Source organism: Ctenocephalides felis, unplaced genomic scaffold (genome assembly GCF_003426905.1).
Source record: "Ctenocephalides felis isolate EL2017-DRISC unplaced genomic scaffold, ASM342690v1 CF-g0.4_SCAFFOLD_01886, whole genome shotgun sequence".
Taxonomy (NCBI): Eukaryota; Metazoa; Arthropoda; class Insecta; order Siphonaptera; family Pulicidae; genus Ctenocephalides; species Ctenocephalides felis.
Window position 1 is genome coordinate 173,841,268 of NW_020538040.1, and position 14,231 is coordinate 173,855,498.

The 14,231-nt window shown below is 27.0% G+C and overlaps 1 protein-coding gene across 1 annotated transcript; it reads left to right on the forward strand.

Moving 5' to 3' along the window:
* Positions 1 to 4,312: 4,312 nt before the first annotated feature.
* On the forward strand, positions 4,313 to 8,960 carry LOC113377277 (stAR-related lipid transfer protein 7, mitochondrial). Its single transcript, XM_026617534.1, is given in 7 exon segments — positions 4,313 to 4,712; positions 6,104 to 6,269; positions 6,272 to 6,433; positions 6,500 to 6,666; positions 6,759 to 6,941; positions 8,595 to 8,838; positions 8,912 to 8,960. Coding segments are annotated over 7 exon segments (1,116 nt in total). The 5' UTR covers positions 4,313 to 4,523; the 3' UTR covers positions 8,917 to 8,960.
* Positions 8,961 to 14,231: the final 5,271 nt, after the last annotated feature.

Here is a 14,231-nt window from a genome sequence, read left to right on the forward strand (position 1 = left end):
AAAACTTTTTTTTTATTTATTTATTAAAAATAAAATTGCAAATCTTTATTAGGCATTCAAACAGCCTGGCATGAAGTTGGTAGTAGGCCAAATTCATAACAGAATATTTAAAAAAAAAAAACTAATAATCTATTTCAATTAATACTTAGAAGTATAGGCAATAAAATAATAATTTACTTGGCAATGAAAAGTTAAATAGATATAAAATGTGTAAAAAGAGGTTTTAGAGATGTTGGAAATCGAATTTCAAAAAATTTGTACTGAAAAAATTGACAGTCCTATTTTTCTAATGTTCATATGCACCCATACCTATATATATGTAATAGTTTTATTCAATTAGACTTTTTTCAAATTTCGGAAAATTATATTAAAATATTTTTATGTATTTAACATTAAAAAATGTATTGTTTTTGACTTTTTATATGATTAAGTTTAGTTATTAAAATTGTATAAGGCTCTTAGGTATTAAATATTTATAATGGAGGTGCATATTATGCATCTTCATTTAACATAACTTTGGCTTATTTACACATAACATTTTTTTAATATCTATACCTATTCCATATGGAACATAAGCAAATTTTTCGTAGTACTCGAATTTCCTAAATTAAATGCCAATCCAGTGATTTTTATTTCAGTGATTAGTAGTTTGATTTTTTGTTAAAAATTTTTTCAAAAATATCTACTATGATGCTCCTCTCTTAATTTTGCCCACACCTCCTATTAACAGAAGCATCAATTCGCAAGTTTGTTTCTAATAAGATTCAAATCAGATGGTTAAAATCTGAAATATACGTAGCACAGATTTCACTCAGGTTGCGTTCAAAGTTTATTGTGAAATGTTTTCTCTTCGTAACAGAGAGCACAAGCAAAAAATATTTTCGGTTTGAATGTATAATAAATGAGAAATGAAATTTTTAGTTTGTTTGCTGTGTATTTATTTTTGTTCTTGCTAATTTAATATTCCGAATAACAAGCAACAGCTCTAGAACAACAAAGAAAATATTTGTGTACAAGACAGCAGTGATAAAGTGAAAACCATAAAAGTAGCTGAAAAGGTTAAAATATTTATAAGTAAAAAAATTGAATATTAACATAATTCTAATGAAATTTTATGTAAATTGATAAAAAAAAATTGAAAAATAATATAATGTACCAAATATTTGTTCGGCATTAAAATATATATGCATTTGTTTTAACAGAAAATGCGTCGAAATCATAGGTAATATTTATTTTAAAATTTACGTTCAGAAAACTAAATACGTCTCATCATTCAGCTAAAAATATACAATAAAAAGCACTAAAACATTAATAATACAATTTAAATCAAATTCTATATACCATCAGAAAAAACAATAACACTAAAACAATAAATAAATTATATTGAAAAAAAAAGTTTTTAAAATAGTTTGTGATCATATAAAATATTTTGAAATAGTTTAAAATTTTGGTTTAAAGTAGATTGTATACAATTAAAAAGTTTATTTTTTTTGTTTTTTTTTTAATTTAGTTGTTCCAGTATTTTTTTTTTTGCTTTATGCAGAATTTCATTAAAATTGTGTAATTAACATTTTTGTACTTATATTTTTAGGTAAATTATAAGACCATATAAAGGAAGTATAAATAATGAGACACATATGATTCAAACAAAAACTTTAAATAAATATTATATTTATTTTATAGTTAAATTTTGAATATATATATATATATATATATATATATATACATATTGCCGAAGGTCACACGATCGCTATAAACGAACATTAAATATCTGCATATATAAATAAATTAGAAACAGTTTGTAATCGGTATTAATAATTGCAATGAGCACATCTATATTAGATTTATTAAAATATTTATATTAAATTATGAAGTTTTGATATGAATTTTCCTAAACTTATAAAAGTTCTATATAACAGACTATTATACAAAAAAGTAAATGTGTAATAAAATAATAGTATATAAATAAATATTTCTACATATAGTATGTACAAAAAAATTAATATAATAGTAAAATTATTGTTAAACGAAAATAACACTAAAGTGGAAGTGAAGGGTTAAGATGATTTAAAATAATTTTAAATATTATTATTTCTGTAAATCAAAATTAAAATAGTTAAAACTAAAAATCCAAGACTTATATATATATACTACTTGAAGATACAATAAAAATCTTTCTTCCATCACAATTACTGACAGTGAGTAAACTTTTTCTGATATTTTTTTTTGCTGGATGTATGAGGCAAAAAGTGCCCATACTATTTAATGATACAATGAAAGAAAAGTTTTTTTTATATAAATCATTTTTCATTAATCAAAATTGCGGACGTACGTTACTATGTTGTTTTTTTTTTGCTTTTGAGCCTTGATTAAAATTCTATTAAATCCTCTTCATAATTAATTAGAAAAAATTAGCACGTGTTCGTTTGTTTACATATTTTTTGTAAATTTTAATTTTAATTTTCAATAAACCGGAACAACCCGGAACGAAAGATTTAAATCCGGGACAAATATTGCTTTTAGAAAAAAACGTCCAAAAATTTCCAAAATTTCTCAAAAATCTAAGTTTTTTAAAAATGTTGAAATTTAAAAAAAAATTACTATACGGGAAGTTCCAGCAATTTGCCTTGAGGCACGATGCCATACACCACTAGTTGTTTTCTGTTTTAATAAATCTTTAGAATACTTTCGAATCTTATATATAGATTGTCGGTTTTTCATATTTCATGCAATAATGCATCTAATTTTTTATCCTCAGGTCTAAGTTTATTAATAATTAGTTTTCTACTTACAATTAGTGAATGGCAAAAATAATTTTTTTCGAATAAATGTAACAAAATATAAAACTAGTGGGGTGCATGGCATTGTGCCTTAAGGCAAATTGCTGGAACTTCCCGTACCGTAATCAAAAATCTTGGTACGAAACCCAAAAAAAATTACACGAAATGTGTACACATTATTAAAATCTCTATAAAATATCTGATAATTTGATGTACATACGAGGTGTGTTCAAAAAGTACCCGGAATTACTAATAATTAAATTTCGCGGGTCTGGAGTGTCTGATTGTCAAATTTTTTTTTTTATTGTGTTGGTATACATGCCCCTAAAGTATGATGAAATTTTCAGCTATATTCACTTTGTCTGTGGTAGTCGCTAAGGTTCGACGTGTTTTTCTGAGCTCGGCGATTTTTACAATGGAAGAATTGAAAAGTCAAAGAATTTGTATTAAATTTTGCGTAAAAAATGAAATAAAGTGTTGCAAAGTGCAAAAATTCACCAGATATGGCTCCGTGTGACTTTTTCCTATTCCCAAAGTTGAAGAGACCCATGAAAGGACGGCGGTTTTCCTCGATTGAAGAAATAAAGGCCGAATCGCTGAGAGTGCTCAAGGACATATCAAAAAGTGAATATCAAGGGTGCTTCGAAAATTGGAAAAAACGCTGGCATAAGTGTATTATATCTGGGGGGGACTACTTTGAAGGGGACCACATTAATGTAGACGAATAAATAAATATTTTTTTGAAAAAACGAAAATTCCGGGTACTTTTTGAACAGACCTCGTATGTCTAATAAACATTTTTGACCGCCAAATGACATTATTCTAACTTATTTTTATTGAGAGTCCATAACCGCTAAACCTGCCCCGCCTTCCCAGAAATTTAATCAGTTTTTTATCTTGTCAATACAAGTAAAATGTTTTTTGAATTATTAAAACCGGACGCTCCGTTCTATTACAAACTGAGTTGCCGTTTTTGGCACTTTTTGCCCTGTATCTTTGGAACGGCTAGACTTGCCTTCGCCAAAAACTAATCAGCACGTCTCCTTATCAATACAAATTGAATGATTTTAGAATTATTCAAATCGGTTGATCGGTGTTCCCGAAATCGTCGACGAAAATTTGTATCCGCACACACATACGCACACACATACACACACACACACATCCAGTTTTTCTAAGGTATGCCAAAATATTCAGAAACCTTTGAAACGTAAAGATATATAAATATTTTCATTTTCGATTTATTTGCGATTACTATAACTTACCCTACGGGAAGTTAATGATCTTTAGAATACTTCTGAATCTTATATATAGGTTGCAGGTTTTTCATATCTCATGCAATAATGCATGTAAATTTTTGTTTTCAGGTCTAAGAGTGCTTAGCAAGATAGTCGTTTTTTGTTTTTTATTTAATAAATGACAAAAGTGATTTTTTTTCGAATTTTGTTTTTTCATTTAATAAATGACGAAAGTGAATTTTTTTAAAATAAATGTAAGAAAATTTAAAATAATTCCCGAATCGCGCCTTAGTATCGATAGCCCATCCTACTCGGTATTATCGATCGCTCTCCTCGGCCTCGGCCACACATGTTCTCTGCCATGATAATCACCATCGCCAAAGCCAAAGGCGTTTGGAACATTGTTTCCAAAATTTTCTGCAAAACCAACAATGCATTGATGTGAACAATCAATTCCAAGCATGGGAATCATCAAAACAAACAAAAAATAGTAAAACCAATCATCATGTTCAAGTATATAACAAAAACAGCAAAAGAAACTACACACAATATTTTAAGGTTATGCACTAATCAGTATAAATATAAGTTCTATCGTATGACCAGCAATATTCGGAGAGGACAAAGATATTTTATAACTAATTTATGGGACGAGAGAGCTTTTTTGAGAGGTATTTTTCATCGTGTGAGGTCACAGGTAACAGGTTACAGAAATTCCTGATATAAATTGGATTTTGTTGTATTGAGTCTTGTAAAGGATATTCTAGTAAGACAACTCTTCTTCAATAAAAACATGACATAACTATATATCTTGGTCTTTGATCAATCACTCAAAATACAGTAATAACAATTATAATATTAGAATCCAGTTGTGCAATTAAAGAGTCATTATTCAAATATACAGCTAATTCCCATATTAACTCGTTTCCACGAGATTGATTTAACTTAAAAGATTAGCCATAAATTTGCTCTTACCAGAATATTTCTTCAATAAGACTACAAATCTTGCTCTCCTGAGTCAAGACTTTTAAAATCAATTTGCAATGTTTCAATTTTAAATGAATATTTGATAACACATCACTCAATAAGTCCATTAGAACTAAAATATAATTTAATTAATAATTAAGAATTTGTTTGATGCTTTATAACATTTTATAATGGCCAGTTACAATATATCTACTATGATTAAATTAATAATTATATATCCTACTATTAAATATATTATATAATACTATTAAATAATTAGTTACAATATAGCCTATGGACTTATTTAGTGACAGATTTTCTGAATCATATTTTGTTCAAAGTATTTCATTCTATTAATTTGAATTTATGAATTATAAGATGCACATTACATTAATTTGAATATATATACACCTAAGTCTGTTTTTACACGGTTTTGATATAACACGGTTTGAAAATTGAATATTTTTAATTTTTTTACATGATTTTATTCCATTTAGCACGATTTGAAATTTTATGTACTTAAATTTTTTTGGTCAAATTTAATTTTTGCGAAGTATGTTCATATCATATAAAAGTATTTATGAAAGAAAGTCTGAAACCATCGATAGTAATGATAGTTTGCGAACACTAACTTAAAGATTTAAGTGAATTTTATTTTTTACCTTAAAAATTGAATAACCTATTCTTTTCGTTCACAACATAGTTTTTTAGTTCCTGAACTTGCCATACATTTAATTAATATTACTTTTAAGATTAGAGTGCATATCTTTTTTATCATTAATTACTATGCTTGTGAAAATAAGCATTATATATTTGATTTAATAAAATAAACATGAATTCTTGTTCTTAAAAATTCTTGTTTTTTTACTATTTTCAATAGGTTTTAGAGATTAGGAACAAATCACCCATTTTTGTATGAGATCAATGTCTTTTTTTACACGTTTTTTTTTTTACACGGCTTCTTCTGGAACCAATCTACCGTGTAAATACAGACTTAGGTGTATATATATATATATATATATATATATATATATATATATATATTAATATAAATATAAGAATATATATATTAATATATAAATATGTAAATATATATTAATATAAATACCTTATCTTTTCCAGTTTATTCGCCACAAAAGGGAACTCTTCCTCTGCACGACAGGTGCCTATGCGTTCGATTGGGAAAATGAAAGAATATCCCTACAGTTGATGCATGAATACATAAATGAAATATCATATTGTCATAAACTAGTCAATGAATCAATCGTATGCGAAATATGTCACAGGCGTAGGTGATAGATTTAAAATTAGAAAATATGATCTATTGCCAATGCAGCGAGAACAATGAATCTAACAAAACAAAATGTTATGATAGTTGGCAACCATTTATTGAAAGAAAAGATATTTTGGTTTGGCGTAAAAAGGTTCCTGGTGGCATGTTTGTTTATAAAGGTAATGAGATTTGTATGCATGAAATGTGATTATCTTTTGTGATCTGATTTGATTCATTGATTCTAGTTTATGGTGCATACAATGATGTATCTGCAGAAGATTTTCTTCACGTTCAAACTGATATTAATTATCGGAAAGAATGGGATAACACTGCCGTTTCTTTAGATATTATAGATACAGACCCAGATCCTACATCTAATAGTCATGTGATTTACTGGGAAATGCTATGGCCTGTAAGTTTATTTCAAGATTCCTAGACAAATGGTTTTTCTTTGCAAAATTTATAGTATTAAATTTCAAATTTTGAATTTTAAAATAATTACAGAGATTATTTTCAAACCGTGATTATGTATACAATAGGCGATATATAACAGATAAAGCCAAACAAGCGGTGGTCATAGTTTCCAGAAGTACATCACATCCGAGTATTCCGAAGAAACAAAAGAATCACAGAGTGTCCGAATACTGGTCATACATGGTTATTCAATCAAAATCAAAGTTATCAGAGGTGATTATCTTTTATATACACCTAAGTCTGTTTTTACACGGTAGATTGGTTCCAGAAGAAGCCGTGTAAAAAAAAAAATGTGTAAAAAAAGACATTGATCTTATACAAAAATGGGTGATTTATTCCTAATCTCTAAACCCTATTAAAAATAGTGAAAAACAAGAATTTTTAAGAACAAGAATTTATGTTTATTTTATTAAATCAAATATATAATGCTTATTTTCACAAGCATAGTAATTAATGATAAAAAAGATATGCACTCTAATGTTAAAAGTAATATTTAATTAAATGTATGGCAAGTTCAGGAATTAAAAAACTATATTGTGAACGAAAAGAATAGGTTATTCAATTTTTAAGGTAAAAAATAAAATTCACTTAAATCTTTAAGCTAGTGTTCACAAATTATCATTACTATCGATGGTTTCAGACTTTTTTCTTTCATAAATACTTTTTTGTGATATGAACATACTTCGCAAAAATTAAATTTGACAAAAAAAATTTAAGTACATTAAAATTTCAAATCGTGCTAAATGGAATAAAATCGTGTAAAAAAATTAAAAATATTCAATTTTCAAACCGTGTTATATCAAAACCGTGTGCAAAAAGACCGTGTAAAAACAGACTTAAGTGTATATATATATATATATATATATATCATTTATTTTAGCTAACAAATTATACTTTAATAATATGTAGGTTTTTGTTTTATATAGCGAAGAAAATGCATTACGTATCCCAGGCTAGGTCTTTTGTCTGTGTATGTTAGACTCGGTAGATAATACCAACTAAAATCTCTGCTTATCTCTTGCTTTTTAACCCTACAGAAAACGCAGTTAGGCATTACTTTATGAGAGGAGGCTCTAGAATTCTATAATTCTCACTCTTAATTGAACTTCTGTTCTGTAGGATAGGTTACAGTAATTTCAAGAAAGTATAAAATTAAATTTTTTATATCTTTACGTTTCAAAGCCTTCTGAACATTTTGGCATACCTTGGAAAAAATGTATGTGCAATATAAATTTTCATTCACTCTGAGAGCATGGATAAATTGATTTGAATGATTCAAAAAACATTCAATTCCTATTGATGGGGAGACGTGCTGATTGGTTTTTGGAAAAGGCAAGTCCAGCCGTTTCTAAGCTACGGAGCAAAAAGTGCAGTAAATAGCAGTTTTTGAGAGGACATTTTGAAAAAACATTTCACTTGTATTGACGGACGGACGGAATGAAGAATTGATGAAATTTTTGGGAAGACAGGTTTAGTGGTTTCAGAGATAAAGAAAAAAGTTTTAAAAAAAAATGCCTTTTAGCGGTCAAAAATAATCATTAGACATATGCACATTAAATTATCAGATATTTTATAGAGATTTTAATAATAAGTATAAATTTTATTTATATTTCTTTGGATTTTGTACCAAGATTTATTCTGTTTAAAAGTTAGATTGCGATGAGGAGCTTAAGTGCTTCGATATTTAATCTCCAAAACGCCACTCAGTGCGATCGCTTTGAAAATAATTCTAATTTCTCAAACTTTTTTCAAAAATCTTTAGAAAAAATTTAATCTTCTAAAACTTTTAAATAACGGTACAGGAAGTTTTGGCAATTAGCCTCAAGGCACGATGACATGCACTACTAATTCACTAAATATTTTTAGCCAGGAATTGAGTTTGTGTTAACATATTTCGACAATCCTGGAGTTTCAATTCCAAGTGCTATCACTTCTTGGGTAGCAATGAATGGGATGCCAGACTTCTTAGAAAAGCTACGAACTGCCACGGTTGCATATTCACATTCAAAAGTTGTACCAGCTGCAAAGGCTGAATTAAATACAACTTGGCCTGTTGTAGATCCTGGTTATGAATATCCACCTGATCACATACCAATTTACACAAATCCAGGTATACAGCACAACTTAATTATATACACCTAGATTTTTGTTACAACTTTTCATATATTACACAACTGATAAAGATTGAATTTTAAAGTGTGTTTAGGTGGTGACAACACACAGGAGCCACAGGTGGAAAATGTCTCATTTAACAACACAACAAATGTAGAAAATATTGTAGAAACAAGAACGGAAGAAAAACCTAAATCTAGTTGGTGGTCAATACTTTTTTTCTATTACTACTAACAGCCTTTTTCAATAAGTTTATATACTTTTACATAATGACAGAAATTATAAAAAATAAAGTGAACATGTAACTAATAAGTTTTTTGAAAGGGATATACTGTAAATTTGTATTTCCACAAAAATATAGTAAAACATATTTATATTGTTTTTTATTCAGAGTTTGTTAATTATCTATATTGTATATTATCATCATATGATGTATTAGTTTGTATAAAGTTTTATTTATAATTTGTTAAGTATTCAGTAGAAATAAAAATATAAATTCTCAATTGTTCTGCTTACTTAATAAAAAAAGAATTTAATATTTTCAGGATAGTCTTCATGAATTACAAATAATTAACAATAGCTTTTAAAGACAGCATCATTAAAGCATTTCTTATACATTTAATTCATTAACTATGAGTCTGTATGTATTAATAATAATTGGTAAATTAATAAAATGTCTGGCTCAACAATGTGCATGAAATGTTTTCAAAAAGATATATTATATATATATATATATATATATATATATATATATATTGACCAATGAAGCAATAGACACAATTAATATTTGATATTAAAAATAGAAAAAAAAACAGAATAAACACTTATTTAGTTGTTATCTGGTGTCATGCACAATTTCCATGAAGAAATAGAACAAAGAACCATAATTGATTGGAACTTAAGGTTGAAAATATACAATATTTTAAGTTTATGCACTAATCAATATAAATGTAAATTCTATTCTATGACCAGCATTGTACAGAGAGAACAAATATAATTTATAACTAATTTATGTGACAAAAGAGCTTACTCGAAAGGTATTTTTCATCGTGTGAGGTCTCAAGTAACAGGCTACAGAAATTCCTGATATAAATTGAATTTTGTTGTGTTGTAAAAGATATCCTAGTAAGACAACTCTTTTTAAATAAATATATGACTTAATCATACTTTGGTGTTTGAGCAATACCTCAGGACAGAGATACAAAATAATTATAACATAAAAAATCAAGTTTCCCAATCCAATTGTGCAAAAAAATCATTAGTCAAATATTAAGCTAAATTCCCATACTAACTTGTGTGCAGGTGATTGAGTTAATTAAAAATATTTATCATAAATTTGGTCTTATCAGAATATTTCTTTAATAGGGCTATAAATCCTGGTTTCGTGAGTCAAGATTTATGAGATGAGTGAGTCATTTATATTATGAGAATGTTTTATTGCTTTAATTAAAAAAAAACATTGTCTATTACATATGGATTCTCTGCAACATATTTTCTTGTTATTGTTTTCAAAATTGATTCTGTTAATTTGAATTGATATAGAATAAGATGTATATCGGATTCATTTGAATATAAATATTATATTGTCTTTTTCAGTTTTTATGGCACAAACGGGAACTCTTCCTATGCACAACAAGTGCTTACACATTGGATTGGGAAAATCGAAAGAATCTCCTTACAGTTAATAGGCTATCACTCAGGTTATGGAATAATTATAATATAGAACAGTTTCTGCAACGTATTTTCTTGTTTGAATGTATTTCATTGTTTTCAAAATTGATGATAATTTGAATTGATGAAGTATAATAAGATGTACATCAGATTAATTTTAATATAAATATTATATTGTCTTTTTCAGTTTTTATGGCACAAAAGGGAACTCTTTGAATTCGATTAGAGAAATTAAAGAATATTCTTACAGGTGATAAGTTATCACTCAGGGCACAGTTACGGAATAATTATAATATAGAAGATTTTCTGCAACATATTTTCTTGTTTAAAGCTATTTCATTATTTTCAAAATTGATTATGATAATTTGAATTGATGAAGTATAATAAGATGTGTATCACATTAATTTGAATATAAATATTTTATAGTCTTTTTCAGTTTTTATGGTACAAAAGGGAACTCTTTGAATGGACTACAGGTGCTTACGAATTCGATTAGAGAAATTAAAAAATATTCTTACAGGTAATAAGTTATCACACAGGTCACAGTTACAGAATAATTATAACATAAAATATGATTTTTTTCCAATACAATACATGAAAAGATATAGTAAACACTTTTATTTAGGTGCTATCTGGTATTCTGCACAATTTGCTAGAAGGAATAGAAATAAGCACAATAATTGAAAGGAACGCAAAGCTGATACGAAAGAACAAATGTTATTGTGTATATAATATGTTAGTCCAGTCATTTAAGCTTAAATTAGGTAAGAATCTCGGAATTCGAGATACCCAGCTGTAAGTCTGTAAATACTTGTATATTGACACCCTAAAGTTGTCTGAAAACCTACATAAAGTAAACATGTGTAGGTTTTAAGACATCTTTTAGGTGTCAATATATAAGTATTTACAGACTTACAGCTGGGTATCTCAAATTCCGAGGTAAACTTACTATAATGACTGAACTAGTTACAAATGTATATTATTAAATATTATAAAACTAATACCACCAATCAGCTGTCAGCACTTAACTGTCATCTTTTAATAATCATTTCAGTTGTTAGGTTATGTAACTGATAACGTAGGAAGCATTTTTATCTGTCGAAAGAGATAAGAACGAACGTATTGAATTGAGTGATATATTGTCTAACTTATTTAATGGTGCTTTGTACCGAACAACAATCGAGTGCGAATTCAACTAGTTTAAATTTAAATTATTACAATTATCAAAATGGCGATGCTAAAAACCTTAGCTAACCTACGACTTCTTGCAAATGTTTGTGACAAACCTCAAATAGTTTCTGCTTGTGCGAATTTGTGCTCATCATCATATCGTATCCTTTTGATAAAATAATTTCATTTTATTTATTGTGTGACCTTGCATATGGAATGTGTTTAGTTTTATAGTTTTATTAAAATGTAGAGATCAAAGTGCATTTGTTTTAGTTTTTGACGTTTCATTTTGACAGTGAAAGTAGTGTTTACACTGCAGTGGAAATATACCTTTTGGTAACTGAAATATAATTTGAATCGTGATAAGTTCTGAATTTAAAAATTCAAGGCACCAGGAATTATAATATAAAAGATTTATTGTTCAAATTACATATGTAATATAATAATTTATTATATATTTAATTATTATGATGATCCTAGAATAATCTCGGACAAATAGCGGGAGTGTACCACCACCGCGAGACCGGCGCCAAATTTAAAATTCAAAGTGGGGAAACATTGTGAAATAAAGAAACGATTATTAATTTCTTTTATATTGATTGTAATTTATTTTGATTCAAAGATATTTTACAACTATTCTAAATAAACGAAAAATAGTGTATTTATCATATTTTTTAGAAACACATGCTTCCACTTTTAATGATTTGTCCTATATTAAATCTCAACATTTCAAAAATAGTGTATTTATCATATTTTTTAGAAACAAATGCTTCCACTTTTAATGATATATCCTTTATTAAATCTAAATTATGGTCCTACAATTAATAATCTAGGATAGCTGGTGGTAGACATTTCCGCGAAGCCGGCGCCAAATTTAAAGTGATTCAAAATTCAAAGTGGAGAAACATTTGTTTCCGAAAGACATTTGTGAAAAAAAGATTATTATTTTTTTTCTATCGATTGTAATTTATTTTGATTCAAAGATATGTTACGCTATTCTAAATAAATGAAAAATAGTGTATTTATTACGTTTTTTCAGAAACAAATGCTTCCACTTTTAATGGTTTGTCCTATATTACATCTAAACCTTTCGTAAATCAGTTCAATTCACAATTTATATTCATTTAAAAATTGAAAAAGAAGTCTGAAATAAAATTTATAATTTTTTTTAATTTATGCATTTTTTCATACATTAATGAACTCTTTTTCTTTGAATTATTCAAATATTTTTTATTATCAAAATATTTGGAGAATTACTAATTCTCCTAATTTTTTCTTAACTTTGCGAATGAGAATTTTATGTTTTTTCTAGAAAACCCGATTTGCTAATTTTATATTTTCTCCACGTTACAAATCATTCTGAATAATTTATTTTAAAATGTGTTTATGTGAGCCAAAATTCGATCTTTCGTCGACGTTTCCCAAAAACCGCTGTACGGATATGAAATTTTTTTTTATTATATAGTAATTTTTACACCTGACCTAATAAGTAAAATTGTAGGATAAAAACATTACTTTTAAATACAAAACTTTCTGATTTCAAAAATTTTAAAGCCCATTTCATGGAGTTCGATAAGAACTCGCGTTGATAGTTTTGCATGACGATCGGCTGAGCCGTTTCGTTAGAATTAGCAGAAAAGTGCAGAATGATTTTTTCACTTTTTCTCAAACAATCTGGAATCAATTTTGAAAATTCAAAAACCGTAAGAGAGATATCAGTTTAGAAACGAGCTAATAAATAATTTTTGTTAGTTTTTGATAAAGATCGGCTGGGCCGTTTCTACTTTCATTTTTGGACGATTTTTTGATAATAGAATAGAATTTCTGGTTCAATGCACATCCTAAAATATTGTGGGCTTACCAAAAGCGGTTTATAAAAATTCATCAAGATTTTGAACTTATCATTGGACCTGTTAAATTTCAAAATTTTATTTTAAAAGTAACTAAATCTAAATTCTTTCTGATTATGTCGATTATTTACAAGTATAGAGATTTTTTTGCAACTTTCCTCAAGGAAAAATGTTTTAGATATTTATAGGTTTTAAAATAGGTTTTAAATATTTGTGCAAATGAATTCGAATTACTCTGAAAGGAAGTTAAAAGTAAAATCGTAACTTTTTAAATTGACGATTTAATTTTATTATTGCCATTTCAATAACTTTAATTTTATGGAACATTTCTAATATACTTGATAAAATTTAAATCGATGACAAAAGCCAAGTACTTTAATCTATATTAGCTATATTATTATACGTGTTCAACGAAATAATTAAAAATCAAGTAAATTAATTAAAAATATTTTTATTTATTATATACCTATGTATTTCCAATATTACAAAAATAATATTTCCTTAATTTTTTTTATCATTTATTCAATGTTGGATAAAGGTTCAGCATCAAGTAAAGGTATGTTGTCTTATGTGCTCATAAAATTAAAAATACAAAACATTTTGATAAATAATTAATTTTTGCATTTTTATTCAGTGGCTTTTAACTGGGAAGATCCACTCAATTTAGACTCTCAACTAACAGAAGATGAAATCGCAATTA